Below are 26270 nucleotides of genomic sequence, written 5' to 3'. Positions count from 1 at the left end.
TATCAAGCTTCTAAACTTATCATTAGATGGTATTAAATGCCAAGCCATAAAAAATACTTTCCCAAAAGTATATATACCTAGAGATTTAAAAGTAATTAATTAAATCTATACGTATCTATTTTAAAGAAAGGATTAGGTAACTTGGGGAATACTGTCATGTAATCAAATCTAACTTTAGCCCTTTACAATTGTATTATAACTTTATTTAACTTAGGAAAAGCAAAAATTGATGGTTTTTAACATGGTTAAGTGAAGACTGAAATAAAAGAATACAAAGTACCCTTAAAAAAAAAAAACCAAAAAGCATTCAGCTCAATACTGGTTCCTTCAATATTACTGCCAAACTTCTATGAAGGGAAGCCTTGTATAAAGAAGACTAATGGCAACACAGAAAATGATTTTTTAAAAAAAAAGTTCATTTACCAAATTTAACGATCTAGGAAAAAAAAGTCTGACTATAATACTTGATGACACAGACATCATATTTAAGCAGAAAATACAAGGATAAAAAAAGTAATGTCACTAAAAATACTACACAATTTCAGGTTTCCTCCAAATTTGCTTTATGTAATTGGGTGGATATAAATTAATAAACAAAAACTTAAGCAAGATACATGTAACAATTTAACAGAACCTGACAATTTAATTTCTTTCATTTTTTCCCCCCCTCAAATTCATCTTGAAGTCTTTCCATCATGGGGCTCATAAGAAAACAAACCAACACATGGATAGTAGAGTCAAATGTCAAATCTTTAAGAAGTACTTATGACATACTTAATTCCTCTATAATGCAGTTATGAAGAATCTTTAAGATACTTGTGTTTTGTATGTAGAAAAGTGTTAAGAGTCAAATATTCAACTCAATATAAAATAATAAACAGTTCTGATTTGTTAAGTTGAAATTGCTTCTTCTTTTTTCTAGGTTTTTTTTTTTTTTAGCTGTAATATCACTGAGCTGAACAAATAAATCACCTTTGAGTACATAAGGGAAAATAAACACATGCTAAGTGGATAAAACATTACAACTACATCTTTACTAGACCATCTCTACCTCTAACACTTCAAAAGCTTAGAGATTCAGTGTTCTTACATTAACTGCAAGAAAAAGATAAAGGAGAAATTCCTTCTTTTTTCAGATCACAACTATGAAGTCATGTGATTATACAAATTCTGCATTTGTGTGCAAAACATGAAATACATTTATCTTAATTCTCCTTGCTTACTAGACTTGTCAGTCAGCTAGCAGGACTTTCCAAGAAACAGACTGAGATGCATTTTGTATAACTTCAATTACCCTCAGCACTACAATAATAAGAGATGCAGTATCCTTTTGTTATGTTTCAAGACAACAGGGAGGGAGAGGGAGGTCACAAGAAATAATCAAAATTGTTAAAACTGAGAAACTTTTCTCAGTTTCATCATGGTACCACTTTCATTTTTACATAAGCCTCATGGCATAATTCTAGTTCAATAAATCAGAAATCTTAATATTTAAAATTTACCTTGACTTTTATCACCATATTAACCAAAATAATTAGATAAAACACACAGGAAAGGGTAATATTAAACCCCACTTAATTAGAGTTGGTTTCTTGACACATTATCTCATTTTTTTTTTAATAGAAAAGGGATAGTGCATCTCAGTTTGCTTACAAGCTAGGAGATCACTTTGAATTCTGCATTTCCTAACTGCAAACAGATATAGCACATAACAGGTTATAAATAAACTGGTTTTCAAGCATAGAGCCAGCCCCAACGATAATAATACACTATTAAAAAAGACCTAAGGCAATGAATTCCATTTCCAATGGAAAAAAAGAACTGTGCAAACAAGCTTAAAACTACTTTTTTTTGTGCCAGTGTTATAAAATGTAGCTTTTAATAAAACCTTGACCCAAATGCCAGCAACTTGAGAAAAGAATTTGGGTGGGGGGAAGAAGAAAGTTATTTCATTTAGGAAAAACAATCACTATCTTTTTCCTAATCCTCAACACACACAATTTAAACATATACAGCTGCTGTAACACTTTACACAATTCCTATGTACTGGAGCAATAACAAGATCTAAATACAATTATACTTTTTTTAAACACTGGGTCAAGGCTTTACATAAAAATACCATCCTACTTTTCCCCCTAAGTTTCTAAAATATGACATACTTTCCCCCAACATCTGCAGCCATTCAGAAATCTTTAGGAAACTTTTGTGCATGATCTGAATTCCTAATCCCTGGCTCTTTGGGCTCAGTGACAAAAGATCAAAACCACCAAAAATGACGGTTCACTTGAAGTCAGATGAGAGATCCTGGCTCAATTTGTCTCATAGGATGAAAGCAGTGCTGCATCAACTGGCTCCATGCAGGAGGGGCACGTGAAGGATCTCATCAACCAGTCATCTATACAGTCCAGGTGATAGATGTGCATGCACGGCAGAAATCGGATTGGGTCCCCATAAACAAAGTCCATCATACAGATCACACACCTGTTGGGAGTGAGGGAGAAAAATCAGAAAGCATTTTTAGAGAAGTGATCTATTTAGAATACTATTTAAAATCCCATTACAAAGACAGCGTTAATCTGAACAGATAAAAATGGTCATGCTACCACCAAAGCCAATTGAAATTTTTTCCTGTAAGTGTTAAACCATCCATAATATCTCATTTCAATTCCTGTGGAAATACGTACAGTTTGAGAGCAATCAACATAACAAAGAGAAACGGACCACATGGGGATCAAGTCCATTGCCAGAACTGTACTTGTAAAACAGATACATGTAGAAGACAGTGAAAGGAGAATGTGATGCTTCAGGTAGGAAACTACCAGCTAAATAAACTTTGTTTACTTGAACTGAGTTTTTAAGTCTAAGTCCAGAAGTAAGGCAGTTTTCATTGTAATGACTACATACAGAAACAGAACACTAATCTCAACCTATTTATTGGGCTGCTGTAGGCTGGAATTCTGTTCATTAACCCCAGTTTCAAGTTGACCACATTTTTCTTCAGGTTCAAAAAGCAACCCAATTCTGCAGTGTTTCAAAAGTCAGTATTCCAGACAGGCTATGATCTTAAGTGCTGGCACTAAACGGTGCTATGGCTCAGTCAGTCAAACATCAACACAGTACATTACATCACGCTGGAACTGGCAAGACCACTCTCAACCTGAAATGAAATGGCTGTCTTCATTAGAAGCTCTCAGACAATAATTCTGAGGACAACAACTCCTCAGAAGTAAAATTTTATATTCAACTCACCAGGCTTAATGAAATTATTCAAGAAACTGATAAGATTTTCCTCACATCACTAAAAACTCTTAGTGAACAATTTATTTTTTTCAGTCTAATTTTATTTATTTTTTATTTTTGTTTACTTGAATAAGCCAATTGATTATGGCTACATAACCAACCAAAGTATTCCTATATCACATTTTACTACTTAACTATACCCCTACTGTTGTTTTTCGCTAAATAAAACTATGGTGAATACCTTTATGCGTACAGCTATAGGAACTGCAGTGAAATACACATTTTGGGATAAATCTCTAGAATTAACTGTCTCAAAGGGTATAGTAGACCTGAAGGTCCTTGACACACTGCCAAACTGCATTCCCAGCTGAGGCAATGCTGGTACTAGTTCATACAAAGATGGATCATTTTTAACAGACATCAACTGCATCCAAATGGACACATGCAACATATAAAATGGTTTACCATCATTTTAAGCTATTTTTATATAAAAATTTTCTTAAATTGCTATATCTAAATATTCTCTTGCATTAACTGGTTATAGTATCTGGCTTCTAAAATGCAGGGGAGTATTTTTCAAAAGAAAATCTCTTAAGGTAGACCTTTGAAACATGTATAAATTTATTAAAACTTACTCTCGGATCTTTTTTTCTGATCCATCTCTTCCAGGGTCATACACTCCTTTAGGCAGATGTTGTATAAGGCCTATTCTTTGAGCTATCCTAATTTGTTCCTCTTCAGTCAGCTGAGTTGCTAGGCGAGTCTGGCTAGGTGTTGGATGATAGACTGGAACTGGAACTTGTTCCTAAATTTTAAGAAATGGAGAAAAGTATATTTTATTAAAAATCTGTTTTCTGGGTTTATATTTTCCCTTTGTCTCTTTTATTTTTCGCTGGAGGGAGGAGGAGACTTTGGGGAGAAGTAGGCTGAGCTAGTGTACAGTGGTATGAAATTCTGTTTTATTCTGATTTATTCTTTAGCATATCGGACCTACTTTGAAGGATATAAACACAAGCTTCCCTGAAAAACCAACATGAAATGTTATGTGAAGTATTTCTCCACAAAGACCATAAAACTCAGATATATATTCAAACCTCATACATGGATAAATCAATATAATGAATTCATCTAATAAACTGTATGCAATATCCTGAAGGTCACGATGGAATTTTGTGGCCTCAGTCTACTATTACATTATTTGTATTAGAATTGGCCAGAACTTCCAGTCAAGATGGAGGTATAAGTAAACATGGCTCCCCTCCTTGCAAAACCGCATCACAACTACAACTAAAATACAGAACAACCATCACTCAGAATGGTCAGAAATCGAGATGAATGGAAGTCCGACCACTACAATATTAAAGAAACCACATCCATCCAGACTGGTAGATCAATCCAGACTGCTGGAGGGCTGGAGACACAGAACGGGCTGGTCTCACATTGATGTGTGGTGGACAAAAATTCAGGAGGGATATCTCGGGAGTGAGGAGTTCTAGCCCAACACCAGTTCCCAAAGCCCATGGTTCTAGTGCCAGGAAGATAGGTCCCAGTAACCTCTGGCTGCAAAACCAGCAGGGATTGAGTTGGTGGAAGAAAGGTCTGGAGTCTCAAGCAGTTCCTCTTAAAGAACACAAAAAAACGTACTCAGACTCACTCCTTCTGAGCTCCAGCATGGAGGTGGCAACTTCAAAGGTACCAGTGGCATAGAGGGAGGAACTGAAGTGCCTGGCATCAGGCGAGAGCTAGAGAACAGCTTTCTCCCAGTCAGAAAGGTGGGCAGAGGCCATTGTCCCTTTTCTGAACCCTCTACCTACAAAGCCATAGAGCCAGCAAGAAGGTGGCATATCTGAGACTCCATCCACCTGGCTAACACTGTTCTCCCCACCCTGGAGATCCCCTGAGGCTCTGGTCCACCCAAGCTGTTAACTGTAGCTTTTCCAAATGAATGACAGGACTTGGTTCACACTTCAGAACTTCCTAGATCTTTTTTCAAACAAGCAGCTGACTTCAGTTAGTCCCCAGGCCTCATAACTCTTGCTAAGTGGCCCCAGGCCTGGCACCAGCAGCAGCCAGCCTAGGATCACAGCTTGGCTCTGCCTGGGAACCTCCAAGCCCACTACAAGTTAGCAGCCATCTCAGATTGCTTTATAGTTCATGCAGGGTGGCCTGGGACAGAACACAGATTGGGGCTAACCTTGGCCTGCACCACCTGGGAAACCCCAGAGACCTGTGCATCCAGTGGACAGCTACAGACCACATCAGAGCACCACCACCCTGCCCTTGCACAGATGATCCTTCACAGAGGGCAGAGGTTGGTGGTCTGTGGTCACAGCCAGTCCTGGTAGCTGACTGGCCTGGGTAAATCCCTCCCATTGACCTGCCAACAGCAATCAAAGCTCAACTACAAGAGGAGGGTGTACTCAGCCCATACGAAGGTCACACCTTGAGTACCCAGCTTGGATGATAGGGGAGGTTGTGCCACTGGACCCCACAAAACACCTACTATATTAGGCCACACTACCAAGACAGGGAGTCATAGCAGCTCTACCTAATACATAGAAACAAACACAGGGAGGCTGCCAAAATGAGGAGACAGAGAGACATGGCCCAAATGAAAGAATAGATCAAAACTCCAGAAAAAGAACTAAACAAAATGGAGATAAGCAATCTATCAGATGCACAGTTGAAAACAATGATTACAAGGATGCTCAAGGAACTTAGTGAAGACCTCAAGAGCATAAAAAGGATCCCTCTGTCAGAAACGAAGGATACACTAATTGAAATAAAGAACCATTTACAGGGAAACAGTAAAGCAGATGAAGCCGAGAATCAAATCAATGATCTGGAACATAAGGAAGCAAAAAACAACCAATCAGAACAACAAGAAGAAAAGAGAGTAAAAAAAACCGAGGACAGTGTAAATAGTTTCTGGGACGACTGCAAGTGTTTCATCATTTGCATCACAGGGTGCCAGAAGGAGAAGAGAAAGAGTATGGAATTGGAAATCCATTTGAAAAAATAAGGAAAGAAAACTTCCCTAATTTGGTGAAGGAAATAGACAAGCAAATCCAAGAAGTACAGAGAGTTCCAAACAAGATGGATGCAAAGAGGCTGACTGCAAGACATATCATAATTAAAATGCCAAAGGTTAACAATAAAGAGAGAATTTTAAAAGAAGCAAGAAAAATATTTAGTTACCTACAGGGGAGTTCCCATAAGACTGTCAGCTGATTTCTCGAGTCATGAAAAGCAGGAACCTACAGTCAAGATTGCTCTACCAAGCAAAGATATCATTTAGAATCAAAGAGCAGATAAAGAGCTTCCCTGACAAGAAAAAACTAAAGGAGATCACCACCAAACCATTATTATATGAAATGTTAAAGAGACTTATTTAAGAAAAAGGAGAATATCAAAACTATGAACAATAAAATGGCAATAAATACATATCTATTAACAATTGAATCTAAAAAACAAACTAAGCCAACAAGAAGAGTAGAGACAGAATCATGGATACAGAGAGCATTTTGATGGGGGCTAGATGGGAGGAGGGTGTGGGAGAATGGGTGAAGAGGTGAGGAGATTAAGAAGTACAAATAGGTAGTTACAGAATTGCCATGTGGATGTAAAGTACAGTATAGGAAATGGAGTAGCCGAAGAACTTATCTGCATGACCCACGGGCATGAACAATGGTGTGGGGATTGCCTGAGGGAGTTGGGGGTGCTGGGTGTAGGTGGACAGGGAGAAAAATTGGAACAAATGTAATAGTATAATCAATAACATATAATTAAAAAAATAACAGACATGGAAAATGGAGGGAAAAAAGCACTGGCCATTATAGACTCTTATTAGCAATTTTATTTTTTCTTTCCATATAGGTAGCAACCTTAAATCAATTTATTCTTTACTTGAAAAGATTGGAATTTGTTGCAATAAACTTTTGTAAAATTCCTGTTAGGTTTTTGGATACATATTTGGATATGATAACTGAGTGAGCCAAAATGAGACCATCTTTCCTCCCAAATGCAATACATAGCTTTTAGGGATATAAATTAAATACCCAAATATCTGCTTATCATATTACTATTTAAAATGTATTTAGACATATTGCCATATTGCTTTTCTACTCATATCTGTAAAATAATTTTATTCATATTCTTCATATATTCTTTCAACAGATATTCTCTGAGTATCTGTTATGTGTCAGGTGGTAGGGAGTTGAGAATAAACAAAAATAAAGTTCCTAGAGTGGTGGAAGTTGCTACTTTACATAGGATGCTCAGAGAAAACCTCTCTGATGAGAATTTGAGAAGACACCTCCATGAGGTACAAGTAAGATAGTGTATCTCTGACCTAATAATTTCACTGAGGCTAGAACTATTTGAGCCACTTAATATGTTTTCCAAAGTACGTCTCTACTGAATAAACTGAGACATATCACTTTGCATCCATGTATAAAACTGTCACAGGGAATATAATGTCAAATCACAACTACTTACTCACATTACATTAGAAACTGCTATTTCCATTCATCCTGTAGGATCACTCATGATCTCTACAATTTAAGCATTTGTTTATAATATCAGCCAACATTTGCAACTATGAGATTTTGCCTCCAGGAGTAACTGCTAAATTTGTGTTAAGCTTTAAAAAAAAATTCTGTGAAATGACCTCCATAATCCTCCAGAGCTAGCATCAACTGAGGCTATTTTGAGCTAATGGCTTCTATGGTTCAAAATAAAATAATTGAGAGAGCATCCACCCTAAAAATTTATAAAGGTTCAAGTATACAATGTAAGTATCCTTTCCAAAGAGAAATTTTAGGGGAAAGTCTCAGACAGATATAAGTTAGGAGAAAAAAACTTTACTACATCTCCTAAAGATACCATTATGTCCCTTTAAATTAGCCTTATCCTTATAAACCCCGTTTCTGACAGCAGTTATTGAGTTTCTTGTCAAAGACAGTTCAATGTAAGACTTTAAATATTCCTCTTCTCTGAGATTCAGAACAAATATAAATCTGTTATCAAACAATTAAGAGTGTATTCTCTGGTACTAGTAAACTACCAGTAGTTCAAAGTTTCATGTTTTATAAATTTCTATATAAATTCATTAATACTTACTTTAAGTACTTTCATACTTTTATCATTTAGGAAATAATAATCCAGCATGTGAATGCTTATTGAAACTATTTTCTTTATCCAAATATTTATTTCATGTATGTTACGTGCAAAGAAGACCTCATATTATTAAGAATGGTTCTTGGATCCTGACAACCTTGGGCTTAAGCTACTTTTCTGCCACTTAACAGAGTGACCACATTTAAGCTATTTAACCTATCTGGATTAGATCCTACCTTACTTATAGGATTGTTACAAACCTTAAATGAGAAAGCTGGTGGACCTTGGAATTGCAGAAACTCTACAAATGGTAGTTATTACAACCATTAATATTGCATTCAAAGGGCTTTATCTATTATTGTAGCCGAACTAGCTGTTTTCTGTAAGTTCTATGCTTTTCCATCTTATTGTCTTTGCTCTTATTTCCTCTACCATTCCCTGCAGGTCTATTGATACAACTTCTACCTGTCCAGTAGGTTGTTGACATGAATGAAGCCTTCCCCAATCCTCCTCCCTGACACCCAATATCGACAGACTCTACCTCTAGCCTCAGCTGAATTATGTAGGTGTTGTCTACCTAGAAGAGAATTAGGAAGGTTATACAGAATACAGGGAACTTCTGTTACATGTGCAATCATCATTTAAGAAAACTGTAAGTTGTTCTAGCTTTCACAGAGGAAAATAAGTACCAAAATGACTGCATTTCTCTGGTGGAGCCTGAAAACTTTCTCTCAGCCATGTATATCTACACTATGAGAATAGGCAATTTTTTGCTTTATAAACAGAAATTTTTTTTAAAAAATGAGTATTTTCTTTCAAATGAGCTTTGTACATATGCAAAAATTTTCAGTTTGAAGCTCAAACTCAGAGAAAATTTTATATGCAACACGTTTGTTAAGCCCTATTTTATACTAGAAAAATAACTGTTTACTAGGCTTCACGGTGTATACAGAAGTAACTTTAGTTGTTAATAACCATAAATATAGCCCCTGCATCTCTGGTTTAGCTAGTCACCCCCATAAGGTTTTATAGCTGACAAGCAAACTTTCAATGCAGAAAAGTTTCATGGTTCAGGGTCAAAAAAGACTGACCTTGCTCTGTGACTTACTAGCTTTAAGACCTTGACCAAGTTTAACCTCTACGAGCCTCAGTTTCTTCATGTGTAAAGTATGAAGACCACTGTAAGAATTAAAAGGGAATCCTATGTCTCTGGTACCACATGAAACAAACATATAAAAGCTCTTTAAATAGTGAGCTATTGTTATCACAGTTCTAATATTATATGACTATAAAACAGTGCCCCAATATTTACTTTGAGAAATGAATTGGATTTATAATTTTTTATGTCAATCATCCCTCAATGAAGCTGAAACTCAAATAAATAAAATTTAATTAAAAAAAAGAAATGGGCCCTGGCTATGTAGCTAAGTTGGTTAGAGTATCATCTGGATACTCCAAGGCTGTGGGTTTGATTCCTAGTCTGGCACATACAAGAATCAACCAAATGAGTGCATAAATAAGTGAAACAACAGATTGATTCCCTTTCTCTCTTCCCTGCCTCCCTAAATAAATAAATAAATAAATAAATAGGCAGAGGTAAGCACAACTTTTCAAAAAACAATCTTAGAGTTCCTCTAAAACCAACTCTCAACTTCTGGCCAAGATGGAGGCATAGGTAGACACACTGTGCCTCCTCCCACAACCAAAAGAAGGACAACAACAATTTAAAAACAAAAAACAACCAGAACTGACAGAAAACCGAACTGTATGGAAGTCTGACAACCAAGGAGTTAAAGAAGAAACATTCATCCAGACCAGTAGAAGGGGCAGAGAAGACTTGTGGCAAGGCCGCGGCTGGTGGAGTGGGCGGTCCCTCATTTGCGAGCAGATAAACTGGGAGGAACGACTGGGGAGCGAGACAGACCACGCAACCCAGGGCTCTAGCACCAGGAAATAAAGCTCAAACCTCTGATTGAAAACACCTGTGGGGGTTGAGGCAGCAGCAGGAGAAACTCCCAGCCTCCCAGGAGAGTTCGTTAGAGAGACCCATAGGGTCCTAGAACATACACAAGCCCGCCCACCCTGGAATCAGCATCAGAAGGGCCCAATTTGCTTGTGGTAGTGGGGGAAGTGATGAAATCCAGCAAGAGCAGAGCAAGTACCATTGTTCCCTCTCCGATCCCTCTCCCACGTACAATGTCACAGCACAGCAACGTAGGTTACCCTGCCCTGGTGAACACCTAAGGCTCCACCCCTTACTACATCGTAACAGGCACGCAGAGGAAAAAAATAAAAAAGGGCCCAAATGAAAGAACAGATCAATGCTCCAGAAATAATACAACTAAGCAACGAAGAGATAGCCAACCTATCAGATGTACAGTTCAAAACACTGGTAATCAGGATGCTCACAGAATTGGTTGAATTTGGTCACAAATGAGATGAAAAAATGAAGGGTATGCTAAGTGAAATAAAGGAAAATGTACAGGGAACCAATAGTTATGGAAGGAAAATGGGACTCAAATCAACAGTGTGGACCAGAAGGAAGAAACATTCAACCAGAAAAGAATGAAGAAACAAGAATTCAAAAAAATGAGGAGAGGCTTAGGAACCTCCAGGACATCTTGAAACATTCCAACATCAGAATCATAGGGGTGCCAGAAGGAGAAGAGGAAGAGCAACAAATTGAAAACTTATTTGAAAAAATAATGAAGGAGAACTTCCCTAATCTGGCAAAGGAAATAGACTTCCAGGAAGTCCAGGAAGCCCGGAGAGTCCCAAAGAAGCTGGACCCAAGGAGGAACACACCAAGGCACATCATAATTACATTACCCAGATTAAAAATAAGGATAATCTTAGAAGCAGGAAGAGAAAAGGAGACAGTTGCCTACAAAGGAGTTCCCATAAGACTGTCAGCTGATTTCTCAAAAAGAGACGTTACAGGCAAGAAGGGGCTGGAAAGTATTCCAAGTCATGAAAGGCAAGGACCTACATCCAAGATTGCTCTATCCAGCAAAGCTTTCATTTAGAATGGAAGGGCAGATAAAGTGCTTCTCAGATAAAGTCAAGTTAAAGGAGTTCATCCTCACCAAGCCCTTATTATATGAAATGTTAAAGGGATTTATCTAAGAAAAAGAAGATAAAAAATATGAACAGTAGAATGACAGCAAACTCAGTTACTAACAACCATACCTAAAATAAAAACAAAAGCAAACTAAGCAAACAACTAGAATAGGAACAGGACCACAAAAATGGAGATCACATGGAGGGTTATCAATAGGGGAGGGGGAGGGGGAGAGAGGGGGGAAAGGTACAGAGAATAAGTAGCATAAATGGTAGGTAGAAAACCAACAGGGGGAGGTTAAGAATAGTATAGGAAATGGAGAAGCCAAAGAACTTACAGGTATGACTCATGGACATGAAAAAAAGGGGCAGAATGTGGGGGGGAGGGAGGGTGTGCAGGATGGAGTGGAATGAAGGGGGGGAAATGGGACAACTGTAATAGCATAATCAATAAAATATATTTAAAAATAAAAATAAAACCAACTCTCTCATGTTATCGACTCAAGCTTGCCCACCTAGAGTCACATAATTACCAACAATGTTGAAATAAAAATTTTGGTCTCCTTTTCAGCCAGTAATTTCTACTATGTTTGGTTGCTGGATAGCAAGAAGATTAATAAGTTAAATGATTTGGATTTTGTCCAATTACAGCACTTCGAAGAACAGTACACTGAAATGACATTTCAAGGAAGCCATCAAAATAAGGCATTTCTAATAAATGCTTCTATAAAGGTTTTTTCACCTGCAATAAAGGTTTTATAATTTCAATAACATCTAGAATTTAAGAATTTCAAAGAACATCAAATCTAGGCAGTTAGGGCCTAGTCAGGGCCTTGGGTTTCTCTGGTAGACAACTGTTCACACATACTGGTACCATTCAATGCTGGAGGAATTAAGTGCATTCTGTTAGACATCACTAGGAGAGGACTCTTAGAAGCTTGTGCCTGTTTGCTATGAACACATGCACCTTTTCCCTTTGCTGATTTTGATTTGTATTCTTTGCCATAATAAATCACAGCTATGATTACAATTATATAGTCAACCTCAGTACTTGAACATCTCCCATCTCAAACAGTTTGGTTCTTGAACAGCCTTCTGGAACAAATTAAATTAAAGAACCCAGGTCCACTGTATATGCTAAGTCCCATGAGTCCTTCTATGGAACTGATGAACATTCTAGATAATGTTCATAATGAGGAATACCCCCTGCACTGACTCCCTTTGCTTTCAAAGAGTTTATGTGGAGATGTTCATTAGAAATGCCCCTTGGAAAAGAGTATTGTGGCAACAGTAGTTACACGGTACTTGTGTTTTATTCCTTTTCTTGAAGTAAATTTAAAAAGACCCTGGAAGAAACTAATATTCTGAACACTATTTATATAGCACACACAAAAATGCCTTTGGATAGAGATGTTGTTATGGGCTAAACTGTCTCCCAAATTCTGTATGTTGAAGCCCTAATCCCCAATACCTCAGAATGTGACTATTTGGAGTCACAAATGTGACTGGTTTTGTCCTGGCTTCTTCTGTCCAATTCTCTTAATAACTATGTCCATGTTAACAGCTAAAATTACCAACTAGATATAAATGATTCAAAAATATGTATTCCAGTCTAAATCTCCCTTTTAAAACTCCAGGCTCTACTTGACAGTTCCAATTCAGTGTCCCAAAAGTATCTCAAAAAATCAACTTCCCCCCCAAATCTGGACCTCTTTAAGGCTTCACTGTCTCAGTGAATGACACTTTTTTTCTAGTTCTGTAATACAGAGACATCTTTGGTACCTCCATCTCCCTTACCCTACCATATTCAACACACCACCAAGTTCTAGTAAATATATTTTCTATTGAAATACTGACAGAATCTGTTCTTTTCTTTCCATGTCTATTGCTAATACTCCAATCTAAGCTCCCATTTCTTCCCTGGTATACAATATTAGCTATAAAATCTTAATTTGTTGTCTACCTAAAAGTTAGAGCAATCCTTTCAAAACAAATCCAACCCTATGCCTTTGTCACACACATCTTAAAACTCTTTCAATTAGCTTCCCCCTGCTGTTAGGATATAGGTCAAAGTCCTTAACAAATCTCCAAAGTCTGGTAACCTACCTATCCACTTCTCCTTCCTCAACTAACAATTCATTCGTTGCTGTCTAGCCCCACGGCATGTGCACTAACTTTATTAGGTATTTAACAACTGGCACGGGGTTCCAGGAAACGTAAAGAAACCCTGAAATGAGCCTTGGCTGGTGTAGCTCAGTGGATTGAGTGTGGGTCTGTGAACCTAAAGGGTCACTGGTTCCATTCCCAATCAGGGCACATGCCTGGGTTGCGGGCCAGGTCCCCGGTGAGGGTGTGTGAGAGGCAACTACACATTGATGTTTCTCTCCCTCTCTTCCCCTCTGTCTAAAAATAAATAAATAAAAATCTTTAAAAAAATCAATCAACTTTAAAAAAAACAAGAAACCCTGAAATGAAAAGAGACACTAGAGTAAGCTAATGGGTGACTATTTAGCATTTGTAGGTGACATTTTTAGTAGATGATTTATTCATGTATCCATTCAGTAAAGAGCAAAAACAGACAATTATTGTGGATCTTAACAGTTTGTTAGGGAAGATTAACATTCAAATTACAACTATGTAAACATAAAATTACATCCATGACAAAAGCTGTGAAGGAAAGTAACTTGGTGTATAAGAACCTATAATAGAGGAGAATGGTTAGTTAGGAAAGATTTCCGAGAAAGCAGAAGTTGTTCAGCTGAGCTCTGAAGGAAGAAAAGGAGGTATTTAAGCAGAGTGGTGATGGAGGAGAGTGCTTCATGCAGAGTTCTTTAAAGGATCTGAAGGCCAGTGGCGCTAGACAGCAACGAATGAATTGTTAGTTGAGGAAGGAGAAGTGGATAGGTAGGTTACCAGACTTTGGAGGTTTGTTAAGGACTTTGACCTATATCCTAACAGCAGTGGGAAGCTAATTGAAAGAGTTTTAAGATGTGTGTGACAAAGGCAAAGGGTTGGATTGGGGTTATAGATTTGTTTTTGTTTTGCTAACTATATTTCTATAAGAATGACTGAAAATAATGATACCTACCTCCACCACTTCCCCCAAATAAGAACCTAAATATTATTTTGAAGACCTGTGCAAAATAATGTTTTATTTTTTTAATCCTTACCTGAGGACATTTTTCCCCTTGCTTTTACAGAATGAGGAAGGAATAGAGGAAGGGGGAGAGAAACATCAATTGGTTGCCTTCTGTATGCGCAGACTGGGTATCAGACACACAACCTAGTATGTGCCCTGACTGGGAATCAAACCCATAACACTTTGGTTATAGGAAAACATTCCAACTGAGTCACATGGGCCAGGCCAAAATAATGTTTAAAAATTAATCATTTCCACAGTACAAGGGCACTTAGTACAAAAAGGAATACTATAAATCAGTTTATAAATGCTAGCACCTTCAAGGGTGGTTCAATTGGTTCGGCTGGTTGCCCTCATCACTATACCCATGAATATAATTCATGAGGTATTTTGTGTTTGAGTTAAAAAGGTATGTGATTATCTGTGCAATTATTTGATTAATGTATTTCCATACCAGTAGACTATAAGCTTGATAACGGTAGGGACTGTGTGTGTTTGCTTACCAATGTATACGATATACTCAGCACAGTATCTGACACATAGTAGGGACTCAATAAATATTACTGTTTAACTAAATGATTTAAACCAAAGCACTTATCATGTTCCTGTAATTCATGTCATATAGTCATATCAGGATTTTGGAAACATGCTATGAAAAAACTGCTAATGTTCTGGATTAAGCCACAATAAAACCAAGAAGGAAAACTTCATATAAATTATAACCAAGATTCTGCCTCTTTCAACTTTCTGCCTATCTATCCCACAGGAACTTTAAGATGCCTAAAACCAAACTAATTACTTCCTTCTATTTCCACAATCCTTCCCAAACTCAGAAAATCTATGCCCACTATTTAGGTTAACAACAGAGAAATATAGTAGAAAGAGCAGAAACATTTCATGGAATTTCAGTTCTGGCATTTACCAGGTAGGTGACTATAATACCTCTAGGCATAAGGTTCCTCACCAGAAAAATGAACAGAATGCCTATCTTCAAAGAGTGTTACCAGGAATAACTAAGGAAATGTAAGTAAAGTACCTACCAAGAAAGGGGCTCAATACCTGTGCCTTCCTTTCATGACATCACTAATCATCCAGGGTAGACATCTCATTCTTCTTGATTCCTCTTTCTTCCCCTCTCCTTTATCAACTACTTAAATGTCTTACAATCTCATATATCATTTCCTCAGTGTTGATAGAAAACACACATGCATTTGCTGTGAATTTAAATTTTGAGGAGAATTTATAAGAAGAGAAGCTACAATGTTTTAAATAAAATTAAACATTTTTTCCTTCTTAATCCTCTCTTTAATTCACAGTGCAAACAATAAGAGAATCCATTTACCTTAAATAAAAATTTAAAATTATTATAAAATCTGTGTTAGGAAAAGAAATGCAGCATCATGGAAGGGGGTAGAACAATAAAGGAACAAAGGATTACAAAACAGGCTGAGGCACAGCAAAGGAAAAAGACAGGGTCAGTCATACAAAAGTGCAAGGTCTGACCTTCTCATGAGAAAAATCTCTGAAGCATTCCAGTTGCTTGTTAACATATAACAAAGCACCTATAAAATGATGAATGTTGTGGAAAATATAATGACCCCTGATCTTAGGGAGTTTACAAGCCAAGAAAGAAATATCAAAGAGTAAACGTGTCTATCTGAAAGATACTGCATTAAAAGTTGGACCAAATTTAGGGAACATGATACAATTTCAGAAATTAAAACACTGAATGCAGTGGGGAAGTGCCTAAATAATGTGCTGAGGCTGGAAATAGTACAAGTCTGGTTTGTGGCGAAGGAAAAATAAAGTCACTGCTAAAGAATGTAGCTTGTCACCAAAAGCTGTATCCTTTTCTCCAGTAGGAAATAAGAGTCAGCTCTTCTGATTTTCTCCTTACAGCCTTACAAGCTGCTGCTGGCACCACCCCCTCCCCAGCTGCAGTCTCCCACTGGGAATGTTTTCTCTGAATTTTGCCAAACTGAAACTCAAGGCCATGAAATGGAGGATTTGGAATAAATAGTCTCAGTGCATATTCTAACTGCTGTTCAATGATTCTTGACCAAAAAACCCCAAATCAACCAATCCAAACCCCCAAAGATTAGCATTAATGCACTTCCTGAATCGTAAAGGATAATTTCTATATAAATTATACAATTATACATACAGAGGTGAAAAAAGCCTGCATTCCCATCTATGATAGTGATAAATGATAGGATGTTATATTTAATGAGAAAATGTACAAACCAGAGTGATCTGCATAGAAATAAACTCTGCTTCCAGGGAGGTGTTTTGGCATTTGTTTGCTTGTTTTTTAAAGAAATGAGAAAAAGTCGGTTTCTTTCATTCATTGCATAGATATTCACTTACTATACAGTGTTATAAATAGTATCCTAGTTGGAGAAGGGTTGGTAGGCATTATCACCACAGGCACTCAGCATTTAAGCAAGTCATTAGATAAGCTTATTCATCCATCTAAATCTCAAGGCTCCTGAAATCAAGGCCACATTTTGAGCCCGGGCACCTCAATCACATTTCAGATGCTGTTTTAGGCAAAGGAGAGAGATGTTGACCAAGACAGATACAAGATCTCGGTCTTTATGAAACCTAAGTTCCTCATAGTGAAGGGATACTAAGGGATAGCAAGTAACAAGAGGATAACCACCTCACCCTCAGTTGCTACTATCCCTAAATCGCCCATTGACTGGCAACTTCTGGGACAGGCATACATTCTAGCTGACCCATAGGCTAGCCAACATCTGATGACTTGTACCTCCTGACTGGTGAAGATAGGCTCGGTCAATTAGAATTGGAAAAATAATCAACTGACCTGAAAAGTCATCAGGCAGCAAATAAGAGGCATGTGTAAATTCAGGTTATGAAGAAACTAAAAGTATTAAAAATATATTAGAAATGCTGAGTGAAGCAGACATTAGGGGAGCCTACAAATGAAAAACCCTGAAGCCCCTCAGTAAGAGAGATGGGTACTGGTTCCTTGAAACCTTTTTGATTTTAATCCATGTGTACCATTAAAATGAAGCATCTCAGAGCTAACTTTGTCTAAGAAATGAGTCTCCTAAGCACCACTACCATTTTCTTTCATAAGTTAGACTACTTTTTCCTTCCCAGCAAACTGGTTTCCAGATGGGAAATAGCACCCACTTAATGAAGAATAGCTTACCAGTAGGGCAGATCTCCAGGGTAGTTGGAAACCAAGAGAGATTCCTCCAACTTAGTGCATTAGTTATCATTGGAACTACTTCTTTGCTACAGCCAATAAACACTGGAATTTTACTCATTTAAGCATCCTACCTTTGAATTTTACCAGCTAAAATGAGAATATGGATTTCAAAATTTGTCTTTCATCCTTAAATGGAAGATGCAAATATAATATTCTTATTTGAAAGCCAGAAGTGATAAGCCCAAGAATTCTTTGTAAAACCAACCAGAGTCAGAATATATGTAGCCTTTAAGGAGTTAAAAGATGCAAGCTTGAAAGGGGTATTAATTTCAAAAAGAATATGTCTGTAGCAGCCAAGGGTTGGCTTTGGACCTCAGGAAGTCTGTTATTACATTTACTGAACTAAGTTCTCTAACAGATATCCACCGCCACCCCACCCCCACCGCCTTTAAGTTATTTTTTTAAAGGGTGAGGGCTAACATCACCAATAAAAATAAATTTCCTCCAAAGACTGCTGAACTTAGGTTGAAAGAATTTTGCAAAATAACACTTTAGGAAGTATATTTCTTGGATTCTAACAGTTTTTGAGCCTAAATGGAAAACCATTTCAGCCCATTAACTGTACATACCAATTAAAATATACGTTCTGATTTCAAAAAGCACTGAAGTTTAAAAAAGTGTATCTCAGCGTTGAAGAAATATGATAAAAGGTAAATGTAAGAGGCCTACATTTAATATAATACCTTTATCGAGATATAATTCACACAATATAATTAACACATTCAATGATGTTCAGTATGTTAAAAATTATGTAACTGGCCCTGGCTGGTATGGCTCAGTGGACTGAGAACTAGCTGCGAACTTAAAGGTCGCCAGTTCGATTCCCTGTTGGGGCACACACCTGGGTTGCAGGCCAGGTCTCCAGTTGGGGACGTTCAAGAGGCAACCAATCAATGTTTCTCTCCCTCTCTTTCTCCCTTCCTTCCCCTCTTTCTAAAAAGAAATAAAAGTAAAATCTTTAAAAAAATTATGTAACCATTATCACAATTTTAGATCATTTTCATCATCACCCAAAAGTAACCCCATATACCCACTAGCAGTCATTCCCCAATTCCCCCCAAGTTCCCTAGCCCTAGGCAACCATTAATTTGCTGTCTCTATAGATTTGTCTATTTTGGATATTTCATATGAATAGAGTGTTTTCAAATTTCGCCCATGTTGTAGCATGTATCAGAACTTCATCCCTTTTATTGCTGAATAATACTGTGTTGTATGTATATAACATATTTTGTATAGCCATTCATCAGTTGATGGACAAGTGAATTGTTTCTACTTTATGGCTGTTATGAATATACTGCAATAAGCATTATTTCTGCGCACAAATTTCAGTGTGGATATGCTTTCCTTTCTCATGGATATATAGCTAGCAGCAGAACTGCAGGGTCATATGGTAACTCTATATTCAATCTTTTGAGGAACTAACAAATTTTCCCAAAGCACCTGTATCATTTTACATTCCTGCGAGCACTGAATTAGGGTTCCTTCCAATTTCTCCAAATCAGTGCCAAACCCCAATGGTTTTGATTTGCATTTCTTAAAAACAAATGATGTTAAGCATCTTTTCACATGCTGACTGGCCATTTATATCTTCTTTGCAGAAATGTCTGTTCAGATCCTTTTACCCTTTTAAAAATTGGGTTTTGTCTTTATTGTTGTAAGAGTTACTTATAAATTCTCGACATCAGTCCTTCATTATATAAATGATTTATAATTATTTTCTTGCATCCTATGGCCTTTTTCACTCTCTTGATGAAGCACTCTTCTACTGATGCAGGAGTTTGTAATTCTGATGATGCCCACCCTTACTTATTTTTTGGTCACCCATGCTTTGGGTATCATATCTAAGAAGGCTTTGCCTAGTCCAAGGTCATGAAGACTCACTCCTGTATTTTCTAACAGTTCCAGCTCTTACATTTAGGGATATAAACCACTTGAGTTAATTTTTTTATATGGTGTGAGAAAGGGGTCTTTGTACTATGGGAATAGCAGGTGTTCCAGTACCATTTGTTGAAAATTGGCAAAAGCCTAGATTTTAACATGAGATTTTCCCTAGAAGCCTAGTGAAATATGCGTATTTTGGCTGGAAGTGAAAGGAGTAAGGATCTTGTAAGACTGCTTCTCTGAAACAACCAGGATCTCTTGAGGAGACCTAAAATTAGTATGACCAAGTAGGTTTTCTACATCCTCTAGTTGGATCAGTTGTTGCAGCTTCTATACAGGTGCTTCCTTTTTTTAAAATGCACTATTCATTCAATACCATGTCCGTAACACTTGCCTTCTAATTGTTCATGTTGTTTCGTGTAACATACCCTAACATAGGAAAGAAGAAAACAGAGTTACTTTATGATGATGCTCTTTAAGACAGATACCAAGAATGCCCCAGATTCTCAGCATTAAAACTGTGCTAAATAGCCCTGGCTGGTGTAGCTCAGTGGACTGAGTGCTGGCCTGCAAACCAAAGGGTTGCTGGTTCAATTCCTAGTCAGGGCACATGCCTGAACTGCAGGCCAGGTCCCCAGTGGGGTTGGTGCAGGAGGCAACCACACACGTTTCTCTCTTTCTCCTTCCCTTCCCTTCCCTCTAAAATAAATATTTTTAAAGAATCAACAAGGGAGAAAAGGCATACAACTGTAATTGAATAACAATAAAAAGTTTAAAAAAATCAACAAAATGAAAAGATAACCTACTGTATAGGGAAACATATTTACCAATGATACCTTGGACAAGGGTTTGATTGCCAAAATATGTAAAGAATTCACAAGACTCCACACCAGGAAGACAAACAATCCAATTTAAAAATGGGCAAAAGACTCCGACAGACACTTCTCCAAGGAGGACATACAGAGGGCCCAGAGACATATAAAAGGATGCTCAACATCACTAGCCATCAGAGAGATGCAAATTAAAATGACAATGAGATACCACTTCACACTGGTCAGAATGGCTATCATTAACAAATCAACAACAAATGCTGGTGAGGATGTGGAGAAAAGGTAACCCTAGTACACTGTTGGTGGGTATGCAGACTGGTGCAGCCACTGTGGAAAACAGTATAGAATTTCCTAAAAAAAACTTAAAATGGAACTGCCTTTTGATCCAGTGATCCCACTGCTGGGATTATACCCTAAGAATCCTGAAACACCAATTTAAGGATATCTATCCACCCCAATGTTCATAGCAGCATTATTTACAATAGCCAAATGCTAGAAACAACCCAAGTGCCCATGCATACACAGGGCAAAAGTAGGTTTAAAGTTGTAATACAAATAAATATTATAATTAATAAATAATAATACAAGAATAAATGGTGCTTTGTATACTCACAACTATAAACCTATTTTGATCACCCCTGTATAATCTATACACACACACACACATTTAATCCAATGTTTTTTTAAAAGATTTTATTTATTTATTTTTAGAGAGAAGGGAAAGGAGGGAGAAAGAGAGGGAAACATTAATGTGAGAGAGAAACATTGATGGTTGTGCCCAAACAGGACTGAACCCACAACCCAGGCATGTGCCCTGACTGGGAGTCGAACCGGCAACCTTTCACTTTGCGGTATGACGCCCAACCAAATGAACCACACCGGTCAGGGCTGTCCAATATTCTTTTGAAAGTTCCTTGCACATAGGGCACTACATATTAGCTAAGCAATATATTTGGTTTCAGCAATGCAATTTGGAGTGCAAAGTTATACAAATGAGAGAAAATTAACTTTGTTTTTTACTCTTAAAAAGTGTATATAACTACAAAAGGAAAGAGACAGTGTTAACAAATACCTTCTGTTGAACTGATTTTAGAGAAGAGAGGAAGGGAGAGAGAAACATCAATTTGTTGTTCCATTTATTTATGAATTCACTGGTTGATTCTTGTATGTGCCCTGACTGGGGATCAAACTGGCAACCTTGGCATATTGGGATGATGCTCTAACCAACTGAACTACCTGGCTAGGGCCATCAAAATATCTTTTTAGAGACCACAAACTACTCTTGGTTTAGAAATATGTAATGAAACCCAATGGCAGAACATGCTATGTACTGTAAGTCAGGAATATCTGGTTCAGTCTGGTGTCACAAAACAGCTGTGTGACCCTGTCACATCCATTCAGTCAAATTTCCAAGAGTAGAGGACATCAAATGTTCTTAAATAATTGGCCTTTATATTAAGTAGCAAGCATTGAGGAATCATTGAAGTATTGTAACATAAAGGCTGTATTTTAACAGGCTACCTGGCTGTGGCAGACTAGATATATTGAAGAAGACAATGAAAGATGGTAGGAACAAAAGTTTGATATAATAAACCAGAGGTTATTAATCTAAGGCCCAGGGCTTAAGGGAGTACATGAATTCCTTAAAATTGCATGAAAAAGTCTGTACATCTTTCTAGGAAGAGAATTTATGGTTTTCAGCTTCTCAATAGTTATTAAATTAAAAAAAAAAACAGGTTAAGAGACACTTATGTGAACTTAGATGGTTGTCAGGGAAACAGAAAAACCATCTGAAGGGATATATGGAAAAAGTCCAAACAAGGGAACAAAGGAAAGTCTTGATTTTTTGATACTCAAGAAGCCCTCTCAAACAACCCTAACCAAAAGTTAGCTCTCCCACCTCAAGCTTCCTCTTGCACCTGTGCACTGTTTCATAGTTTGTAGCTTATACTTGGCTCACGGTAACCAACAGTGTGAGTAACAGCACGGACACACTGAAGTTGTTGAAAAAAATTGTAACTACTTGAAAGTATCTTAAGTCACTCTGCAAACAACTTTATAACGTAACCAATTTTTCTATTTTAGATTAAAATAAGTTCTACTACTGAAAAAGAATGGTAGAAAACAAATTCTTTGGAAATTAGGCAATAATATTTTCTTAAGAGTTTCTGAACTCGACCAGTCTTTTCCCTAAAGAGGGCTTCTTGCCCTCCAGATGGGCTAGATCCATTTAACCTTGAACGAAGGGTCCCAATTTGAGGCTACCAAAAATAGTCTTAATTCTTCTTATTAAAGGGGTTGTCTGAAAGTGACTTTCAAATGACAAAAACATGTAGTTTCAGGAATTTTCCTGGCTGTTGTCTCTGACTCTGGTCCAGTGACTCCTGTCCCCCATCTGGTTTACTGGCCTGACCAGACTTCCTTAGGTGAGATACAATTACTGTTCATTTTGATAGAAGAACTCAAGAGTTAAAGATTTTAGCTGTAGTTGATAGGCTTAAGTGACTAATGCATGTTGATAGCTGTTATTCCAGGAACTAGAATGCATGACCATGTGACTCCAGGAGCAGTTCAATCCTTTGTTCCCCAGGGGGTCTGCAAGCCTTGGAGACAGTATCTAAGCCACTGTGTTCCAGGCAGTGATCACTGGTGATGCAGATTAAGAATTGTTGACCAACAGATAAAGAACTACTAGGAAAATCACTGCTGGACTGCCTCTCTTATCTAATTAACTTTTTTTCCAAATCTCTTAGTACCCTTCTACCCAATTAACCTTTTTACAAATCCATCACCCACCCTTTCTTCTCCTCATAAAAAGGTAGGTTTGAAAAGAGATGTTAAGATGGTTTTTGAGGGTACATAAGCAGCCACCATCATCTCAGATCACTGGCCATCTGAAGTGTCCATGAAGATTCAATCCTTGTCTCCACTTATTGGTCTGGTAGTGACAGGCAGCACGAACGTCAACTTTTGTGGTTTCAATTTGATACACTAAGTTTCTCATATCAGCTCTTTTAACCTAAATATTCAGGTTGATTGTTCTATATTTTTTGGTTGTAATTCCAGTTTGGTTCTGGGAAGAGTTCTAACCTAAATATTCAATTTCCATTGGCTGGCCCCAAAATGGGCCACCTAGCTTTCTAAACCCAGAACATTTGGGGCTACAAAGATCATCCCCTGCAAAGTGTATAAAGAAAGAACCTAGACAGGAAGACAGATGGCTGAGTTAGAAAGCCTAACCACATAGGCCCTTTAATAGTTCACATATAACCGCTGACTAGTCTAGCGTATCTTTTTGACCTATGCCAAATTCTGAAACTTTGTTAGACATCAAATGATCAATAGACATTTGACACTTTGTACATGTAGTTACTTGTAGTTGTCTGATTGATAGCCCTCCTGGTCAAAATAACCTTTGTTTAGTATAAACAAATCTGTAGAACTTCCTGTACATTTTCTTGGTATTTCTGTATAGACTTTTTCTGCTTGAGAAACCATGCCATGCACTGTTCCTTTGATGTCATATAACAAATCCCTATAAAAATAAAGCTTGATTAAACTCTTTGAGTTCAGTCAGACCAACAAGGGCTGGCCGATCTCTGGCATCAAACTTGGTGTCTGACCCCTCATTCTTCGCCTGCGCCGTCCATCCTTCGGGGACCCTGAGACCCGCTGAGGCTGGACCCTGGCACTTCTCCTACTGTCAAACATACAGACCTATCTAAAGGTTTACATTTCTTTAGTTTTTTCATCCTGTTAAGATATAGGCACTATCAAAAGAATGGTAACAACCTAAGTGTCCATCGAATAAGGAACTAGTTAAATAAATAATGGTACATACAAGAAATACTATGTATAGCCCTAGAGAAGAACTAAGCTTTTTGTACTGATTGAGAAACAACTTCAAGATATAGTAATAGTAAGTGATCCACTCCAGGAAGACAAATAACCCAATTAAAAAATGGGCAAAGGACTTGAACAGACACTCTCCAAAGAAGACATACAGAGGGGCCCAGAGACATATGAAAAGATGCTCAGCATCACTAGCCATCAGAGACCAGAGACACTGAAGTTAAGAACAATCTAACAATAACCAGAAGGGAAGGGGGAGCGGACAGTGGGGAGAAGGGTTTTCAGGAACTACTATAAAGGACACATGGACAAAACCAAGGGGGAGGGTGGAAGCAAGGGAGGGAGGTGGGATCAGCTGGGGTGGGGTGGAGGGATGGGGAGAAAATGCAGACAGCTGTAATTGAACAACAATAAAGTAATGAGTAAAAAAAAGATATAGTAAGTGAAAAAAATAGGTGCAGAATGTGATATAATGGGCTATGTTTTGTGTAAAGGGGTATTCTGTTTGCATGTGTGTAAAATCTCTTGGAAGATCCACAAATACATTAATATTAGTTGTCTATAGGATGTGGAACTCAGTGGCTGGATAACAGAAGATGCTTCATCTCTGTGCTCTTACAAAATTTGACCACATAATTATTAAAAAAGTAATTTTAAAGATTTTGTTTCCTTTTATGTAGGCCAATCTTATTAAGTCTGGATACCATTGGTTTCCACTTTCTCAGAAATCGTATACTACAGTTTGGCTGCTGGCCCATTCAACCTCTTCTTTTCACAGGATCCTTTCCATCAGTTTATGAACATGATCAAGTTTTTTTCATTAAAACAAACTAACCCACTTTCAATTCCACATCCTATTATTGCTTTTATTCCTATACCCCTTTACAGACAGCCAATCTTCTCCCTAATCTGTCCTTGAGGTTTCTATATCCTAATCTCCTGGACACATTCATTCCATATACTCCATTACAAAGTTCTGCTGTTTTTCTCTCTTAAATATCCACAGAATTCATACATAACTCAATCTCTATTGCCAACACCCTAGCTAACATGTTATAGCTAATGCAGTGCCTTTCTAACTAGTCATCCCATACCCACTATCCTCTTCCAAAGTGTTCCCAAAGATCTCTTTTTAAAATGCAAATCTAATTTATACAACTACTCCCTGCCCCAAACCCTTTAATGGCTACCTTTCCACTGCTCTAGGATAAAGTCCAAAATCCTTAATAAATAAAATAAATGTAAAGGACCTGGCATAAGCATCTTAATGACTATCCCCAGGGTATAAGAATATACCCACCTCTCTAAAATGCTTTTATAGAGAGGCAAGTTTGGATTCCTAAGAGACCTTGTTTGAAGTACAGGACTTACAACTATTTTAAATATATTTCACAATCTTATCTTTTTAGCTCTTTATCATGAAGTGTTTTCTAAGCTGCAAGTCATGAACCTACTACTGTGGGTTGTGAAATCACTTTTAGAAGGTCACAGCTAGGAGTTTTTAAAAAATAAAACAGAAAATACAGAGTATATAATAAGGTTCAATAATGTTGTATGAAACTTGTTTCCATTTTTACAGACTTCTGAAGCATGCTATAAATGTATTTTTTATTTTTGAGTTTCAAAAAATGTTTGAAAGTTAGCAATTTTTTGAGGTTTACAAAATTTTTTCAACAGTGACTAAGAAATTATACTTCAAGTTTATTTTATCAATAGATTTCAGAATTTCAGCCACTTAAAAATGACCCCATTTCATGCTACCTAATCTTAAATGAGCTCTGACAATTTACCTAATAGCGTTGCAACAGCGAGAATTTAACTGAATTCCTGTACCACACACCTTCATCAGAACTCTGTGGCTCAAACCCCAAAGGCTTTGTGGTTTCTGGCAGCAGTGATACTAGTTCATGAC

The 26270-nt window shown here is 37.4% G+C and overlaps 1 protein-coding gene across 1 annotated transcript in view; it reads right to left on the bottom strand.

The window, feature by feature from the left end:
* Positions 1 to 407: 407 nt before the first annotated feature.
* Positions 408 to 26270, bottom strand: part of RNF11 (ring finger protein 11) — a 43827-nt gene continuing 17964 nt past the window's right edge. Inside the window, exons 2-3 of the mRNA XM_024571189.3 lie at positions 3876 to 4045; positions 408 to 2481 (exon numbers count right to left, since the gene is read on the bottom strand). Coding sequence (XP_024426957.1) covers positions 2310 to 2481; positions 3876 to 4045 — 342 coding nt within the window. The 3' untranslated portion in view covers positions 408 to 2309. The remainder of the gene's footprint in view (positions 2482 to 3875; positions 4046 to 26270) is intronic.

The sequence above is a fragment of the Desmodus rotundus genome, chromosome 3, assembly GCF_022682495.2.
Source record: "Desmodus rotundus isolate HL8 chromosome 3, HLdesRot8A.1, whole genome shotgun sequence".
NCBI classification, from domain to species: Eukaryota; Metazoa; Chordata; class Mammalia; order Chiroptera; family Phyllostomidae; genus Desmodus; species Desmodus rotundus.
This window is presented reverse-complemented; position numbering and strand designations above follow the sequence as displayed.